General features: G+C 37.5%; 1 protein-coding gene across 4 annotated transcripts in view; it reads right to left on the reverse strand.

Annotated features, from left to right (window-relative positions):
- Nucleotides 1–20,547, reverse strand: part of LOC135202375 (RNA-binding protein Musashi homolog Rbp6-like) — a 1,243,940-nt gene that overhangs the window by 33,546 nt on the left and 1,189,847 nt on the right. For 2 of the 4 annotated variants that reach the window (XM_064231738.1, XM_064231736.1), the window contains exons 9-11: nucleotides 13,990–14,074; nucleotides 6,431–6,463; nucleotides 3,200–3,280 (exon numbers count right to left, since the gene is read on the reverse strand). In XM_064231738.1, coding sequence (XP_064087808.1) covers nucleotides 3,200–3,280; nucleotides 6,431–6,463; nucleotides 13,990–14,074 — 199 coding nt within the window. The remainder of the gene's footprint in view (nucleotides 1–3,199; nucleotides 3,281–6,430; nucleotides 6,464–13,989; nucleotides 14,075–20,547) is intronic. The other 2 variants (XM_064231739.1, XM_064231737.1) reach the window with 1 other exon arrangement.

Here is a 20,547-nt window from a genome sequence, read left to right on the forward strand (position 1 = left end):
TGTCAGAAAGTCTCGAGTTTTCACAAAACATAACTTCAGATCTATGGGGTTGAAATGATGGCCCACAGCACACTGAAATCAACGCACAAACGAAGCTAACAGAACCTTTTTTTCCACCTACAGCTCGTAATTCACAGACATAAACGTTTCAAATCATGGCTTATCCTCCTTCTCAATATATAAATATATATTCAAAGCACAACGTTCTAGGTGAACGCAAATAAGAAATCTGAAGTCCGTCTGAATAAGATTGTTCGTCAAAATCCGTTCAATGAAGTTCTGCTTTCTTTAATTTTTTTTTCCAAGTCATCCTAAATTCACACCGAAACCAGAGTTAACGACGAGGCTGACTGACGCACCCATTTCGCCTTATATACATAATGTATTAGGCCAAATTCATGTTATCCGACAACGAAGGTTTATCCCTTTTTCTTTGAACAGATGAACTTGCATTTAAGAGAGAGAGAGAGAGAGAGAGAGAGCAAGCTAGAGAAAGATATAAAAAAAGAGGTTTTATCCAGTTGCAGCAACAAGATTGGATAGGAAGTGTCCCTCAGTGATATATCACAACGACAAAGTCCAAAAAAAAAAAAAATAACTGCTAAAATTTCTGATCCTTTTCTCTAGACATTTCCAGGAAAAAAAAATTTAAATTCTCAAATTACTCATCACCATAACAAATATATTCTGGGTTTTGGGTAAAGAGATATATTATGTTATCTGTCACGGGAGCCTTTTTCGTTTTTCGTTTTTGTTATTTCATCCATGTCTTTGAAAAGCTATCTTTTTTTTTTATCAGCAAATAAATAGTATATCATCACAGAGGAGAATCATGTTGCCCTTTAGTGAACACGGCGAGAGAGAGTTGAGAAGGGCGCCGCAGGTAGCACTATAAGGTCCATAGGGTTATATACAAGGCATGAGAGTTTGGGCTCAATCTCTGGCGCGAGTGTGTGTTCAATTCAGGAGTGCCCAACCAGGTTTAAAGCAGGATTCAAACCGATATATTCTCCCAATGGAAACTTGCCATCAGGCAAAATTCCAACAATCCCTGGGAAAAGAAATAGAGAAAATCAAAATCTATTTCACCTAAATTGACTGAAACTTTTCATTATTTCAACAACTATCTGAGTCTTTCTGATAAGGGTAAATAACAACAAGCTGTGGACATCAACACTGACTGAATCCTTTTGACACACAAGAAAATTGCCGTAGCAGCTTTTTTTATATATATTATTTACTTCGAATGACATGTCAACATAAAAAAAAAAAAACAGGAGAAGCTATGGCAGTAAAGTTACAACAAGGGAGTCATGACTGAATGAAAAATTATTGCATATAGTACTTTACAAGAAAATAACTTAAGGAAAGTTAACAAAGCTAATAGCATATCTTGAGGTGAGTGTTTTGTACCTCCAATAGGGTAGGTGATGTCAGATGACTGGTTTTATGAAAAAAGATCACTCCGTATACTATCTTGCTGCTACAACTACCAACACACTGGCTACTGAGATAGTGGTATATATATATATGAATATATATATGCAACAGTAACAAAATGACAGAATAAAAGCAAAAGGAACGTAATGAGTACAGGTCAAGTAAAGGTAAACAGATAAAAGTAAGTATAGGAAAACAGATAACGCAAAAACGAGTACAGATAAGTGCAAGAAAATAGATTCAGTAAAAATAAGTCTTGAATAAGAATGGAGAGAGAGAGAGAGAGAGAGAGAGAGAGAGAGAGAGAGAGAGAGAGAGAGAGAGGGCCATACCACACCACTCTACCAATTAGCCCTCGTTTTATTTTTTTTATTTTTTACACACTGTACGACGATATGGACCAGACACTTCACTATTACTCCTTCTGCTTGGGGAACTCAGACACAATACGGTATGATTCACTGATGAAGGAGAAAAAAATAGAGTGAGAGAGAGAAGGAAAACTCTTGATATTAGAAATACCATCCGAGATTTGTATACAAAAATTTTCTCCTCTTTCGGATCAAGACTCTCAAGTGAGATCCGTAAAAAAAAAATAGCATTGCAATTGCACTAAAACTGGCTGGTTTTGGCTACCTTTCCAAAGAGTAATCATGGTTAGTAGGACAAAAATTTCATTCAGGTTAGTCGTTGAAAAGATACCCAACCATGTGCCTTCTTCCATAAAAAAAGGAAAGAAAAAAATAAAAGATGAAAAATGACACAGCTTTTCCTTTCATCATACTTATATCCGTTCCCATATCGCCGAAAGGGTTAATGGAAATGAAAAGAAAAAAAAAACAAAAACAAAATACAAAAAAAAAAAACATTACTTCTATCGAGTCTTACAAATTACAGTACGAATAAACTACGCAGAACGAGATAATTGGCAGCCTACAGAAACTGCACCAGAGAAAAACCATAATCTAGAGATGCCTACCAAACCCTACAGTTACAGTACAAATAATACTCTTGCCTACAACTTTGCTGGGCTGCGTTAGGGAGTTATTTACTTTCATCATGTAGTAGTAAATGCTCACTAATAGGGGAAAAAAGTCACATGCATCAAAGCCAAAAGATAATGGGTGAAAATGCTTCTTTTCACGACGCTCTTTGTTTAATCATAGAGAGAGATAGGAAAAGAAATATTAAGGCAGGTATAAAACAAATCATATGGCTAATATAAAATGTTTGCAGAGTTGCTATGGTTTTAGTAAATTACTTTTTTTTTTCTCTTTTATATTCCGATCTCTTTTTCTCAAAATATGTATAGATCCTATGCTCGTAAACTCAACAATTGGGTGACGGCACTGTAACAAAAAGTTGTTTTCCAAAAAATGACATTGTATTTGAAATCTGCAGAGCACTTCCAAAAAATGGGGGAAAAATTAGCTTGACTGAAAAGACAATAAAACACACGTCGATGATTAAAAAAAAAAAAATATCCAGCACAAAGCATTGCACCATGACGTGTATTTTCCTCCTCCCAAAAACTCGGAGGAGCGTTCGTGTATCATGAATAATATTGCCAAATGAAAACCAATGAAAGATTAATTGGAGGTCTCTCTATAGTGAATGTGATCTACTAAGAAGAATCGAAGAAGCCATCTCCCATCTGCAGAGTGTAAGTAGAGTTACAACTGCAATGCATGCAGGTTATAGAACCCCACATCGACCGGGTGGGGGAGACAAAGCGCAGCAACACCCGAGTTCAAATTACCTGCTGGGTAAGGAAACCCGAAGCTCGGGTAGCTGGCATAGCCGCGACCTGCGTAGGCGGCATATGCGGCTGCCTGGATCCCTGCAAAGAAGACAACAGAAAGACATGTCGTTAACAATCGCGTTCTCTGGGCAGGGGGGAGGAACTGCAACGCCTCAAAGGGAAGCCGCTGTTCCTGTCTGGCTTAAAGCGCCGAATTTTTCTGGCAGCGTCAACGGTCCTTGTAAGACTACCCAAGTCTCCGAGTATTCCATGCCCGGTAGTAGTCTTCAAGGTTGCTCGTTGAAATCTGCACACGCTCTGGCGACAAGAGCAAAGCTTCCTTTTGAAGGCGTTTTCCTCCTGCAGTCTTTCAATTTTTTTTTTATTAAATTAATTCAGTGCTCTTGTGGTGATCATTATTGTGAAATCTGCACCTTATTTCTGATCCAATTGGAAAAATAGTTAAATTTTCTAAACAATATTTTTGATTAAAGAAGAAGTGAAAAGACAGATTAATCTACGCGAAACAGATTTTTGGGGCTAATTCCTACATGGTAATAAACTATAGCACTGGACATGCAATTACAATTCTAAGTAAGATATCTTTATTAGCTTGGTACTGCATTTACTTTAAAAAAAAATACTAAGTTTATATTGGCATATGACAAAGCTTCAAAAACTAAGATACCTCCGGCAACAACCTGAGACTAAGTTTGCTACAGGTTCTACAAAACTACAGATTTAATTATTTTAAAAAGAGGAGACAAAATAATAATAATAGTAATAATAATAATAACAATAATAATAACCATAACAATAAAAAAGTCAAGTCAAGACAACTTAAGTGAAAAGTGGTTATATGGACTTTTTTTCTCTCTCCAAAAGACCGAGAATAAAATCATGAAAATGACTCCTGCTCCTCCTCCACCATTGTCCTCTTCGCCATTGTTCTATTTATTTTTTTTAAATCTTTATTTGAAAACTAGAATGGCAAAATGATGAAGCCCATTTTCTTTTTTCCTTATTCCAAGGTGATGCCCGAGGTATTAAATGGAGGAAACTTAGCCGCACTCGAACCTGTCCCAGCATATTTATAATTTATAAATATATGTCAAAAATGAAAAAAGACCCCGATTCCTTTCTGCAGAGACGATGATGCTTTAGTTAGCTACTGTACAAAGACGATTTCAGTCACATATAATTCAAAGAAATTCATGACAAATCAAAAGCAGTTATTGCAAAGCAAGTGCAAGAGCATCTCAATGAAAACTTCTATCTGAAAAGGAATCAGGCGTCTTTTGCCCACAATATCAAATAAATGTAAAACAAATATGACTCGGAAATGATTTTACGTACCATCCATGACTCCCAGTGTTTAACCATTGACTGGTTTTATTGTGTTATATCTCTTTTCCCTTTTTCTTTTTTTTCTCTTTTTTTATTTTTAAAATATGTCTTCGGTTCCCAATCAGAAGCAGGAGTACCTATGAGGAACATTGGCGTCCAAGATTCCGTGTCTGGACCAGTGCCATTATTAAGAGCTTGTAGAAAATGGGTGTACACTTGTTAGTAGTAATGTGGAAAAAAGTTCGTTACGTGACCATTCTCAAATGTTACCATGTGAGAGCATTGCATTCATTCCATGGGGAAGGCTCAAGGGTTTTCACAGCATTATACACAATGCACAAATGATGAGGACATACAGACAACTCAACTTCTTTCAGACAACTAACTTACTTTCATTCATAAATTCACACACACCTCTTGTCAATTTCCTTTTACATGAATGCCAGTTTTTTTTTCACATTGTATAAAATTTTCCTTTACTTTACAATCATACCTAAAAATATATACATTTACAAGCCAAATAATTTTTTTTAGCATTGAGCAATTTATTCTAGTGAATAAAATCATTGATTTTTTTCTGCTAATACTAAATACTGTGAACAACAAATTGCAAGGGCATTACACAAATGATTTCTGGAAAATAAACTCTCACACATTTACTCAAGAGGGAACTCAGGTACTCCAACATAGATGTATAATGTGTTCATGTATGTTTTGAGAAATGACTAACAGGATTAGAAAATTGACATGACCTCTTCCATCAAGTGACTATTGAAATTCAAGCAAAGCAAAAACAGATCTCTTGTGACATAATGAAATGACATGAAAACTTTTGGTACTTTCTTCTCAGAGATCTGTCGTTCTTTTTATGAAGACTCTAATGGCAAACTATTTTCTCTGGATATTTTCAGGGAAAAATAATAACTGTCATGAACTAAACGTCTTCCATAATTTCCACACAAAGCTGAAATGAACATGATGTTCTTGCGTTTCACTGACGAAGAAGAGATTTTAATGCTTGTTCCAGAGAACACTTACCCTAATGCTTCAACTGTGTGACAAGTTGGACTATGCCCCAGATAATCTGTTCAAGCTAATATCTGTGAGAATTGGAATAAACAAATGTTGATAAAAATTTAGCATTAGACATACAAATATATATGATTACAAAAAAAGGTGGAAATTAGTTTTGGCTTTTTCCTTTTTCTCTCTCTCATTTCCGCAATAAATCTTGTACCGTTCGGATATGACAAAATCTGTTTCATAATTCGATTGTCTCTCCGATGTGGTGGGGTGGGGCAGCACAGGCTCTCTATCTCTTTTATGCTCTTTTGGATTTCTTCTTTTAGAGAATTAGTTCCAATTTATTTCTTAGTTCTTCTTTATTATTTTGCTGGGTTTTATGGCTAGTTTTTTTTATATACAGTATTTTTTTTTTTTTTTTTTTTTTTTTTTTTTTTTTTTTTGCTTTTCATGTGGGCTACATTACAATACGCAAACAGAACAGGCTCGGGTGAGGTGATTGGCCCCCAAGGACTACACTACACGATGGCTGACCACGGGAGGAGGAAGAAGAGGAGCATCCTACGACAGGAGGACTATCGAGGGATGTTCCTCTTCCTCTCAGAGGACGTCACTCTTCCCTCACGCTCGCCGCTGAAGGGAGAGGTGTTGCTCACTGACGTAGTGACAGAATGACTTAGGGTCATGATAATCTCTACAGAATACAGACTGATGATCTATATACAAGTGACTTTGTGACAGAATTATAATATATATATATCTCGAGAGTTAATTTAGCAGCACCTACTACGGCAGGCACGGGAGAGGGTGACATAAGTGGGCGGACCTGGTGTAGGGTGGCCCTGGGTGGCTAGTATAGTAACAAGAAGAAATACATACCATCAGGGAGAGCTCCCAGCGACCAAACTAGATCTAGAACATTTGAGAGGAAAGAGAAAAAGAACTAGATCAGACACCTTATCATGAAGGCATTCAATAGTTGATGACATTTATGACTGCAATTGAAAACTGGACACAAAAAGGTTTGGATGCCCCAAATTAAGTGTGTGAAAATCTAATTGCATTAAAATGACTATAAAAAGCCCACTCTCGGGGGATGCTGATGTATAATAATAAAAAACCACATCTCCAAAATGGAATCATTAAGATTAAATGTCCAACAGGGACAACTAGACAGAGTTCTTTTTTTCCGCTAAAAAAAGAGGATATTAAGTAACGGTGTATTTATGCTATAGACCCTTCCTTGGTCACTGGGAGCGCGAGCCGAGTATGTCATAACGCTCACCAACAAACCATTTCGACTGACTTGATTTTCATTTCTTTTCTTTTCGTTCGGAATCTCATTCAACTGTAATCTGAAGCGAATCATCATTATTTCTATTTTTTGAGTTTCATAACTTGTTATATTCTCTATTTGTTTAACTTCTTTCTTTGCTACTTTTGATGAACTGACTTGATTCGTGTACAGAGTGCACTGGGCAGGCCACACACCAGTTGCTAATTCTTTTTTTCTTTATGTTTTTAGAAAGTTGTGATCTCCACCTGATATATATATTTATGTAATTTATGTCATATATGTATACATATTACATTATCACATTCTTTTTAAATAACCAGGCTTATATTTACCCCACACCCTCTCTTGAGAATGGAGAGGTGCATAGAGATACAACAAGACGATAATGATAGATAAAAATAGATATATGATACATACAAGGTTGATAAATATATATATGAACACATATATATATTTATATACAGAAAGGGAGACAGAACTAGCAAAAGAAGGGAAAAAAGAGAGAGAGAGAGTGTGAGAGTGAGAAAGCGTAGAGCAGTCTATGAAAAAAAAAACAAAAGGAAAGGAACAAGAACCTGGTGATGTGTCTGTCATTGCAGAGTATAATAAAATAAAGCATAATAACAACAATAATAATCAAAATCAAAGAAATGAAAACAAGATATTAGAATTTCAAGAGCAATTCGGTCTAGGCATTAATTCTTTCATTTCATTTTCCTTGAGGGAAAAGAAAAAAGGTGTTGGTGACGATTTTAAATGAAATCACACCTTTTTTTTATAATTTTTTTTTCATCATCATCTTCTCTCTACGAATTTTCAAATCTTTCTAAAAAAGATCTATGAGAGCTCTACGTGGCTAGTTCTGACTACTCTAAAAGGGGCTCTATCTAGATAAAGACAAACAGGAAATGTACGGTCAAAAGTTTGTTTATTCTATCAACAGTTATAATACAAGGCTTGATGCCTATGTTAAACTAGTATATATTATCATTGGCACATGACATTACGAAAAAATTCAAAGGCCTCTTTAAATGGAATTTCATAACCAAAACCCTGTCATTTGGTACCAATTAAGTACTAAATAATCACATAGGCCATTCATGAAAAAAAGCCTTGTAAGGGCATTGTCTTCTATAGGCTCTTCTTTGACGTAAATTGATTATTAAGTGTGCACGGCCCCGCTCCATAGCTACTAGACACCGACAGGTTTTTTTATTTTTTTTTCAGTAATAATGACGATTATTATTTATATTCACAGCTACGTAACTTTTTTTATTATTTGTTTTCTTTTTTCTAGAACTGCAGGAAAAATACAAATGGACCCATGTCGTATGAAGACTAAACAGTTAAAACAATTGAACAATAGCAGGCACGGGCCTCATGACGCCTTGAACTTTTATTATTATTTTTTTTAGGTTATTTCATTTTGATTTCTGATATTCTGTAGACCCTTTTGTTCTTTTATGGTTTCATCAGTCTTAAATCCCTTCTCGACTTCAAGCAGCCACGGGGGTCTCGGATTTCGTAATCGCCTAATACCATTTAAGTTACGCTATACATATACACACATTTATATATAAATACTTGACATATGCACACATCCATACACTATGTATATTCAGGCACTGGCATGAGTATATACACATATCTACACATACACGTAAGGGCATGTCTGCATATTTATGCATACACGCACAGACATTATTGATATACATGTATATACGTGAAAAATCACACGCGCACGCCAACAAATACGCACGTGTATACTAGTGTGCATACGCAATAGGTAGTCCAAAAACAAGTGCTTTCGAGTGAACCGCATACAACTTGACGTTGAAAGCCTTCCTTAAAATCTAGAACTAATAAATACTCTAGCAAGATATTTCTAGTGTCATGAAGATCTACCATTCCTGTATCGGAGAAGCCTTGTACCATACCAAACCACAACCAAAAAGATAAAAAACTAATGTAAAAAAGTATATATTTATATGTATTTATATATATTTTTCCTCAGTTATATTTCAACTACTTAAAACTCCCTCCCCATTTTCCCTTACCTACAACGGCCTGTTTCATAATGATTACGGGCGTTTTTTTTTCTTATATTTCTTATTTTCTCGGCAGCTTATATAATTGAACACTAAAAAAATATATGTATAAAATGAAAAAGAAGTGCTCTTTTTTGCAGCACAATCTAAAATACACGATATGTGACAATGAACTGAAGATTCGGGAGTAGCTATAGGAACTCTAATAAGAAATGGAATACTTAAGGACAAACAGATATCAAAAAAAGACTTACGTCTCTATAAAGCTATTCCATAAGCTGGAGGGGGGAAGAGGGTGCCAACCCCCCCGGATCCAAGGTCTCATGGCCAAATTCTACAGAGAGAAAGAATGAGAGAGAGAGAGAGAGAGAGCTAGAGAGGGAGAGAAGAGAGAAAAGAGGAGAGGAGAGAGGACGTTGAATAGACGACGATCAGTATTAACTTGTAAGATTGAGCAGATATATATCCATTTCCTTCCAACGCTGTGCATATCTATTTCATTACAATTTTATAGTTATTTTCGCTATTTTGCAAAAAAAGAAAAAAAAACTGCCTAGCCAAAAAACAAAAGCACGAGCATCCTACGATAATTACACTCTCACTACTATGATTATACTTCTTAGTTAACACCTGTTTTATCATGACACGTGCTCTCTTCCACAAAAACCAAACCCCGCTCTACTGATAATATATGAAACGGGAAACACAAACGATACAACTGTCAAAAACTGGCAGCTCATTTTGTTATTTTTCGTAAAAACCTACCAGAAATTATTCCTAGAAAAGAAGCATTTTTATAATAGTGCCTCTACAACTCCCCCTAAAGTTTGTTTACCAACTAGTTAGTATAAAAGTATAAAATATCTGATCTAGCGACGATGAAGTATGCAATGAACCTCCCCTTTTAAATCGTTGAGCTATTATAACCATCACTGAACTGGTGTCAGGTTTAACCACAGCTAATAATATTAGGTTCATGTAAAGGGGCTTCCCGCGGCTATCACTATCATCATTAACAAAGTTGTTGTAGTTGTTTTTTTTTTTACTGTTGTTATTGTTGTTGTTGAAAGTTTATAGACCACTGTAAGATGATATATATTAAACCCAGCTCTGTCTCAACCAAAAGATATACATTAATATATAAATATAGTTGAACCTCTTTCACTTCTGTAATTTCTTCTTATATTGTCTCGAGACTTTGGTATTTTTTTGTTTGTTTGTTTGACTTGACACATTGCCTAAAACATAAGCTTTATCATTACTTTTTTTTTATTTTTACAATTCAGATTGTGCATCATATTCTCTTCGTAAGATTCTTTGGAATCGGATATATTATTTGGTTTGATTTATACTGTTTGATCGCTGTTTTATATATATATATATATATATATATATATATTATATATATATACATATATATACATACATATATATACATATAAATGTATGCATACATATATACATATATATATATGTATGTATACATATATGCATATATATGTATATAATATATGTATATATACACATGTATATATAGATATTAGTTTGATATATACTGTACAATATATGGATTGCCTTTGCTCGCCAGAAAGTTAAAGAATATATACATATAAAAGTTTGACTTTTTTCACTTTAATCTACACAAAAGCAAAGAGAAGTTTTGAATTGTTGCTATGCAAATTTGATTTTCCGTTAGTTAGTTGTTTATTTTTTCTTCGGCATTTTTAGTTTTTGGAGAAAACTATAAATACTCGGAAGGTGCTGTTCTAAATACATAAAAGTAAAGTGCCTGAGTGGTTGTCCCTGATAGAACATTTAATATAATGATCATTTGATGTTCAGATAGTAGTTATTATGCCAAAAAAACCAGGTGAATTACTTTGAATCAAAAAGTGTGTGTGTGTTTTGGATGCAGTAGAGCTCTATAGCTGTTCTCAGAGATGAATGAAGCCTTACGCTTTAAGTACTCACATAATCTACTTTTTCAATACATTACTCAAATTCATTATTAAAAACTACGATAAAAATGTTTATACGATTCAAAGGACACTTGCAATATATTTCTAACTATAAACTTTGAAGGATTTTAGTCCTATGATGAAGTAGCGGAGGGCAACTTCCCCAACTACCTAGGTCAAGAAAAATAGGTCTTCAAACTAAAATAAAAAAAGTTAAAGTTACCACAGGTATGCGTAAATATATAGAGAGCGCTAGTCTACAAGTAACCTTCTACAGTTTTCTACTTTTCTGTGTTATAACTATGGAGGGGGGGGGCGCGGTTATAGCCAAGCCAAACACAAAATAAATAAAGAAAAAACAACAACATATAGAAGACAATGTGAGCATACAGAAAAAAAGAAAAAAAAACATCTGCAACACAGCTGTATAGTCATCTTGACACTATCATCACTATCATCAACATTAACACCTGTAGGGTCAGGGGTGCGCACCTTCTGTCTACGCCGGCGCGTAAGCTCATCCCCCAACCTTCAAGGGGTTAATTGTACGCAGGTAAATGTATAAGACTCTCCTAGACTGGTATCCAAACCTTTTTATGCAGCACGTGTAAAGTGGCTACGTCAAGTACTGCATATTGCGTAAGTCGGTGGCCCCGTTTAAGTACTATTTGGCTTACGGTAAATTATATATATAATATATATAATATATAAAAAAACACATCCGACCCCGCATAAGTACATGGCCTTTAACCTTACCATTTAGCTTAATTAAGTATTGTCAAATAAAGTGGACTGCAACGACTTCGAGTGACTTTGAAACAACAATAACACGTGGTCCATTTTAACCACCACAGGCGCCTGGAGGAGGCCGTGAGAGAGACAGACTTGAAACAACAACATGACGTACATACTTGGACCATGTAAATACTGCTGGGTCTCTTTGCACTTAGAGAGAGACAGGGGAGAGAGAGACAGAGGATCATATAAAAAAAGGGGCCTCAACTTACGCAAGTGTTGCAGCGACTCACGCCAGTACCATGGTCCATGTTAAGTACAATGGTACAGTTAAGTACATAGCCTACGTAAGTACCAACAGAAGTACCACGTTTCGAGACAGGAGAGCAGAACAGAGCTATGACCTATTTACATCAATACAGCAGTATCACTTTCAATATTATCATTAATATTATTTATTTTATTTATTATAATAGCTTGCTTCTTATCACTTAAGGATGATGTACTTTAGTACTTCACAAGAACTTCACCACTGCACTTGACAACAAGGGGAAGACGAGACATCGAAGCTTGACATTAACGTGAATATTTTTTTTACCTCTCATTTGCATAGACATTGGAAAAAAGTGAATTATAATACTGGAAATTATTGAATCATAATATGCATTCTGTATTTACTTGTACAAACTAATACAGAGAAAGCCCTAACACTGTCTGACCCCCGTGTGGGTTTAAAGTCAACAACCACATTGCAACAACCGTTCGAGAAAAAAAGATGAAAAAACGAAAAACAAACGTCCAGCCTTCCCATATAAGGTCATTCTAAACATAGCCCCGAACCATGGCATGCCACTGGATAGCTAAGAGGCCAGGAGAACCTTCGCCCTTACGCCCTTGTTGTCTAAGGGTATGAAGGGAGCGTAGGCACTCCTGTCCAATGAATGAGGGTGGCAAACTATACATATTTTTTTCTTTCGTATATACCAACTTTTGTGCAAGTCAAACTTTACTTGGTTAGTATGGAAAGCTACGTAATACTGAAGATGTTAATCATGAAGACTAGCAAAAGGAAATCAAAGGTGATAAAGCAGTGACTAGAAAAATTAGACAATTATTATAATGACGTGTGATTATACTAAGAGCAACTTAAGCTTGTGTGATACAGCTGTGGCCTTGGGCACGATCACCTACAATAGTTATTATTATTTGGTGTAATCTTTGGCCTGGCAGGTACCGATACCGATAGGGTTTCAAAAAAATAAAACAGCTGAGGTACCCAGGGACCCTTGCAAACACGCCCTTCACAGCCACACATCTGTGAAGGTCTTTTGACCGTCCCAGCCCTGCCTCAGCTGATGATGATATGATTAATATTATAATAATAATAATAATAAGTAATATATCTTAATGGTTCCTCCTGACTGGCATCGTCACCATCGCCGCCCCAGGTCCCCAAGCCATGTGCAGTAGCCCGCGAAGGAGGGGAGGGGAGGGGCTGTGCATTCCCAGAGCCATCGACTCGAAGTGTGTGACCTCAGTCTCTGACCGAGGCAACGCGGTTCCCCGCCCTGTGACCTCTTCGGAGCAATGGGTTGGAGCCCCGAGAGCGAGATAGATGGTCTGTCTGTCGAGCCAGGAGGTTACCAGCCAAGTAAAGTTTGTGGTCGCACGCAAGCTTGGCTCGGCAGCTACGGTAGGGTGAGGTGGTCGGGAAGGAAGGAGCGGGTCGGCCTGAGGGGCGGTTGGAGTGAGTGAGAGGTCTCTCTCGAGGGCCGCCCCGCAGCTCGCCCGCTCCCACCCCCCTCCCTGATCCTATTTCATGATTATTGCTGGAGGGCCCCGGCGGCGGCGGCGGCCAGCGGCTGCTGATGCTCTTGCTGACACGCGCTGCTTCTGCTGCTTGCTTGTGCGCCTACTCCCAGGGTCCGCGACGCCCCGGGGCCCGGGCGCGGGGGGGGGACGTGGGCGTGGGCGCTCACAGGCCCACAGGGATGGGGTACGTGGGCACGGTGAGGCCTTGCATGCCCAGTAGGTTGGACACGGAGTAACCCAGAGAATTAGTTGTGTTGGTGGTGGCGGGCTGCGTCGTGAAAGCCATCCGCTTGCAGCCACTCAAATCCATGGCGGCGTTGGCAGCGCCCACGCCCGCGTCCAACCCGTACATGGCCCCGTAGCCAGGGAGGCCCGTGGCCAGGTGGCCTGAGACCATACCGCTCGCCGCTGCTGCTGCCGCGGCACCTACCGTGGCCAGCCCGCCTAGGGACGCGGGTGTCACCTGCGACAGGCTGGTCAGCGGCACCTGTGTCGATGCAGCAGCCGCAGCGGCGGCGGCAGGCAGGGAGTAGGGCGCGTAGCGGTAGGTGGCGAGTGGCGGCACAGGCGACACCATCACCAACTCACCGTAGCCCCCGCGCCCGCCTCCTCGTCCACGACCCACACTCGTCGGTAACATCACCTCCTTCGGCTGCGCCTTCTTGCACTCCACCTGCACGGCCGTGGGAGAGAGAGAGAGAGAGAGAGAGAGAGAGAGAGAGAGAGAGAGAGAAGAGAGAAAGAGAGAAGGAATTTGGGTTGAAGAGATGAGGATGAATAACAAAAAGAGTTTTCAGAAAAAGGAGAAGGAAACAAAAAATCATGATTAATGACATACATTTCTACTGACAATATATTAGACTAAGGGGTTGTTTTCAAAACAATTATTCTCATGTTATTTGAACAGCAAAACATACCTGGAGAGATTACTTCACATTCCAACAGTGAACGCAACGTCTACACAAAAGAAAACACGAACGAACTTCCCTCTCCTTGCCCTAAACCTATCCTGACCCTAAGCTGACCAAATTGGACTTTTTGAAAGTTGCCTAACATTTTGAAAACCTAACAATCTAACACCTGCCGATTTCTCTTCGGAACAGCACACCTGAGGAGCCCTAACGCCATTATATATAACCTACTTTCTACAACTTTTCAGTAGCTAAATATTAAATATTTGGAGTTTCCTTCACATATTTCCAGCAAACAAACAGACGTAACTGGATATCTAGAAAGAAGTAAAAATAATTTTATGCAAAATTATTAGTCTTTACACAATTATTTTTCAGTAAGCACGACTGTCGACTGCTTAGGCCATTTCGTAACATGGATGGTTTCGTCTTCCATTTACCGATAACCTTCCTTTCTTCATCAAAATACAACCTGGTCATTCTACCATTTATCACCTTTCTCCCCATAAGATATTTCCACTAAACTGTGCCCAGATCAGACAGACAACACAGGTCGTGCCCAAAAGCTCATTCAAGTCGACATAGGTGCCATCCAAAATTGAACAATTGAACATCAGAATTTCTTGAGACCTCCCTTGGTGACAAAATACGAAAAAAATATGCAACCCTACATGGTCACGAATCTCATTATCTCATGAAAAAAATCACAAATCATATTTAGCCAAAATCGAACTAATGAATTTTCTCAAAATGATATATCGGGCATCAGTGATGACGGCAAAAATAAAAAATGCCTTGCAACACTGTCTATATAAAGATTACCCTTTGGGAAAATGTGACCGACGGAGGTCAACTACGTTTTATGTAACAAAAATCACAAGAGATTTGCACAAAATCTGCTAAATAGGAGTTCCAGAAAAGTGGAATATCCTTATGCTTGAGCCACAGTAAGAGTGTTAATAGCCAACGTGTATGGCTACGGTTGGAGATAAATAACAGAGGAATAGAGAGAAAACAACAGCCAATATCTGAGGCCGCTGAAAAAAAAAAAAATTCCTTGTCGTAACGATGTTTCAAGAGTCTGAACGGTAAAATGAAATAATATATATATATATTATATATATATATATATATATATATATATATCTATATAATATTATATATATATGTAATATATATATATGTATATATATAGGATATATATATATATATATATATATATATATAGAGACTTGAAAAGAAGGGTGAATGTTTTATGCTTTCCATCGTTTATACTGTGAAACTTTCAGTTTCTCAGCTCTGACACTTGACTTTGCTCTCGCGTCTCAAAATGCATCCTTGAAATCCAGGATTTTATTCTTTTAAATGGTGACCCCAGACGACGAATATCGCTGAACACAAAGGATATGAATCGGACAGGATTTCTCTAAATACTTTCGGGTGCAAAAGTTAACTGCGGTATCACCACACGAAAAAACGTTAAATCTGAGTTTCAGTAATTGCTCACACAGTGACAGACTTCTAAAACTGAATAAGTTTTCGGTCTACGATAAACTTGGGTATAGTTTATTGGGTAAATTTTCACATGTTTGCTCGATTCCAGATGTAGGTCACGACCATTAACTAGACTCGTGGATAAGCAATCGGCAAAGATTTAATGAAAATCCAATCCGTTTATCATTCGGATCTGGATAGGAACCAGTGAATTCAACAAACATTCGCATAGAATAAGGAAAATAATTCAACTCGTGTTTACGCTGTAGTTGCTGTAGTTGTGGAGACAGCCAACCAAACAACGAAAATGAACATCCGATTTTCATTATTGAAAATTGCGATTTATTCCTTTACATAACTTACAAAAGATGAAGAAATTAAGTGGCCCCTAAACAACAGAACTTTTTCATTCTCTTGCAAGTGCGCAGGTGCACGCGCTCTATCACAATTTGTATCCCAACGCCAAATTCTCTGAATAGGTGAGCGACTGAACACAACAGAGAGAGAGAGAGAGAGAGAGAGAGAGAGAGAGAGAGAGAGAGAGAGAGAGAGAGAGAGAGAGAGATATTATGAAAGGAAGAGGAAGATTTAATATTAACAATTAAAGTCTTTCCATCACAGCCCACGTCTGGGCCACTGTCGAAGTTCTCTCTATTCCAATTCCAAAGTTCTCCTGGTGTGAGCTTAATTAAAAGTTGGCCCCACTCGCTCCATCAATCAACCGCTACGGCGGATAAGCTTAAGTCTCTCTCTCTCTCTCTCTCTCTCTCTCTCTCTCTCTCTCTCTCTCTCTCTCTCTCTCCACACACACATATATATACATACATATGAGACGAGGGTAAAAAAAATGAATGTCTGTCAGTTAAAGACAATTACCCGGACGTGAACATTACCATTACGTCTGCGAGGTATCTACAAGTAAAAAGCGCAAGGAAAAAAAAAAAAAAAAAAAAAAAAAAGCAAAGGTACAGATGAATCGTCAAAGTCAATTCCCTTTACAAAGGATTTCGAGAAACGAAGGATTATGGCAAGTCGGACATGGGAATTTCATAACCTCCAAATCTAACAAACAGAAATATTCATTATTTGAACATTTCTGAATATTTTTATTTTTATTTTTGAATGACTGGACACAAAATGCGTATGAAATTTAACCAAACTGTTTGATGGAACTATATAATTCTGTGTCAAATTCACTCTCTTGTGAGGTTACAACACCAGTAATCGAGAAATGAGGTGACACACAAGTGAAAGGCCTCTATTTGGAATCATGAGATATCTTGCAAAACCGTTTCAGTTTACATCTTATCACAACCGTTAATCACTTCCGAAAAAGACGAGAAGCTTTCATTTAAGAACATTTTTACCGTTATCACTTACTGGCAAACGTTGCCATTACAACGTTCCTGTTTTAGACACGCCATGGAAGCTTTCCTTGAGAACCGTCCTTATTGTTCTTCTTCAGCGGCAACAATTTGCAGCAAGAAACGTTCGCTATTGTAGACAATTTTAAGAAATATTTATTAAGAAACGTTCATTGGTTTTATATCCTGGATTCGCATAAACTATGGCAAGAGTGTCCCACATTTGATGCGGTTGCCTGTGAGAAGACCGAGTCAATTTCTGCCATTCTTCTCATATCCTTTAAGGCACTCCGCTCGTCAATTTCCCGAACTAGTAAGGAAAATCACACTTAGGAAATAAAATGTCGATCACTGCTGACATGGATCTGGGAATACTCGAGGCTTTTGGAATTGGAATATAGAATTCAATTCAGGCTAAAGGCCAAGCGCTGAGACCTATGAGGTGAATGAACGCTGAAAGGGAAATTGAGACTAAAAACGTCGAAAAAGTGTAACAGGAGGAAAACCTCGCAGTTACACTGAAAGAATTGTTAGGAAAGAGAATATGAAAGTAGGCACAGTCAAGGAAACGAAAGGGGTTGCAGCTAGTGGCCGAAGAGAAGCTGTAAAGAGCCTCAAGTAATGCCAACAGTGCACCGTGAGTCGTGCACTGATGACACTACCTCCCACCCCCCCAAAGAGGCCCTTGCATTATATTCTTCTTTTATTAATCAACTTTTTAAATGCTTACATTATATTCTTTTTTATTAATCAACCTTCTTAGGGCTTACATTATATTCTTCTTTAATTAATCAACCTTCTTAAGGCTTACATTATATTGTCTTATTAATAAACCTTCTTAGGGTTTACATTATAATTTTTTTTCTTAATCAACCTTCTTAAGGCTTACATTATATTCTTTTATTAATCAACCTTCTTAGGGCTTACATTATAATTTTTTTAATCAACCTTCTTAGGGCTTACAGTATACTTTTCTTTTATTAATCAACCTTCTTAGGGCTTACATTATAATTTTCTTTTATTAATCAACCTTCATAAGGCTTACATTATATTCTTTTATTAATCAACCTTTATAGGGCTTACATTATATTCTTTTATTAATCAACCTTCCTAAGGCTTACATTATATTCTTTTTATAAGCAACCTTCTATGGGAAGCCGATGTAGTCCATATTTCTGAGCGAGGCAGGTGGCAGATTAAGGAATATCGCCTGTGAATGACAACTGTGCTTTATTTTTGGCAACGTTCTAGGACCTCTAAGAGAAGGCAGCCCACATGCACATATAACATCAGAAACATTTGCCATCGTAGTTTTTAATAATGCCCAGTACTTGGGATGAAAATATTGCCCGAAAGTGAGAAGAAAATTGAGTAGGAGGAGGTAGGGATGGGGTGGTGGCGCTACTTTGGTGGTGACTAAGCCACATTATTATCCAAAGTTCCATATCAGTAATATGTTTTCACTTTTACACCTGAAAGCCACTACAAGGCTCTCCTCTTCTCTCTCTCTCAATCTCGCTCTCTCCCCTCATCCCCTCTCTCTCTACTCATCCTCATTCAACACATACACTACGAGCTAAAATTGCTCTTGAAAAAGTTGGTATGTACCAACATACATCGAAAAAAAAAAAAAAATCCGGGCTTCAACACTTGTTCCTCGCCCTTACTTATAGGTGTCTGATATCTGGGTTAATGCCAAACCATATGCGATGATTGTCAAGATGATGAGGTGTGAGGGGTACGAATTCTAAGAGCGTTTATGGGAGTGTGGGGACTTGGGGGAGGTGGAGGGGAGGGGAGGGGGAGGGGGGAGGGGAGAAGAGTTAAAGTGCAAAAGATGCAGGTAAGCATAATGTTGACGACTTGAATGCTCATTGCAGTAGTGACGATAAATGATATCAATTCAAGTTAACATATATTACAGCATTGAAGGGGAGGATTTAAAAAGTGAGATATAAAGACAGCTGACCATTTTCTAATCCAGTTCCATGATGGTGAGTACGTTAAATAATCTGCCATCGATTTTCGACTTAAATGCAGTTATCCCATTGTCTTAATTCCAGAACACGCTTTGCATGCTTTGTCATTATTTGATTAGTTGCTCATTTTTGTTAAATATATGACGCAAATATTTTGCTTCCAGCGCCCCAGATTAACAACCTGTCATCGCCTTCGGTATTGTAGAAAGCTTTTAAATTATCTGGCACTTAGAAAAAAATTGTAGTGAAATTCTGTGACATTTTACCGTAGGTTTTTATGCTGCCTGCTCGAGTTTCTTAACTTCGACAAGCCAATCTGTCAAACTTGACAAACTCACTGACGAATTACGTCCATTGTAAACAACTTCAAAATTTAAATTCAATTTTTATTTATTTAATTTCCCATTATCACCATGATGTGCATTGGAATATTAGTAAATGCTCACTGGTAACTTAGGTTACTCTCTAATGAACACCATATTCTTTGGAAGCCTGAATTTCAAGTCGATGGTCTTTGTCGGATTGTTCTAGATGAATAGGGTTTATACAAAATAATAATAACAAAGATTACTAGACTAAAAAATATCGTCAAATACGAATACCACTGAAAAATAAATCAACTGCCAACGAAAACCAACGTTAAAATAGTTGGCCAAAAGTCGGTCGGTAAACTGATCCAGTGTATTATTAGCGCAAGTCCACTAATCACCTGGACCTATTAACTTCTCTGTTATAAAGCACGCAGGTTTAATTGGGCCAACAAGGCAATTAAATCAATCATATCTGCAACAATGAACTCCGTAACTACCCGAAACAACGTTGTGGATTTGGCCAACAGACTCGCCTTTAAGGCTGTATGCCCAAGATTTATGACGAATTAATTCATTATATACATGCATGCATATATTATACATTATATATATATATATATATATTATATTATAATTTATATACCATATATAGATATATAATATTATATATATATATATATATATATACATACACACACATATAAACACACAAACACACCCATGCAAAGGCCACGCTCGAATCTTGACTGGGGCATCTTTACTTGGCAATTATAATTTCCTTTGTATGTAAGTTATTCCCAAGATATAGTGACACTGTGACTTAAAAGTTCTGAATAGAAAAAAAGGAACGCCGTGTTTAAGCCATCTGTTACAACCTTTACCAATCGGCTATCATAAGCGGAAAATGCTTGCTAACGATTTCACGCACGGAACTTTAACTCGTCAGAATTAAGTACAGCAAAGTCGGTAACAACTTATAACATTTGACAGCCGAATGGTCACGAATCGACCGTTTATCACTGAAATTTGACCAGAGGCCCAGAATCGAATCATGGCTAACGCAGAGGTACTTATCAATTGAAAGTAA

Source organism: Macrobrachium nipponense, chromosome 30, assembly GCF_015104395.2.
Source record: "Macrobrachium nipponense isolate FS-2020 chromosome 30, ASM1510439v2, whole genome shotgun sequence".
Lineage (NCBI taxonomy): Eukaryota > Metazoa > Arthropoda > Malacostraca > Decapoda > Palaemonidae > Macrobrachium > Macrobrachium nipponense.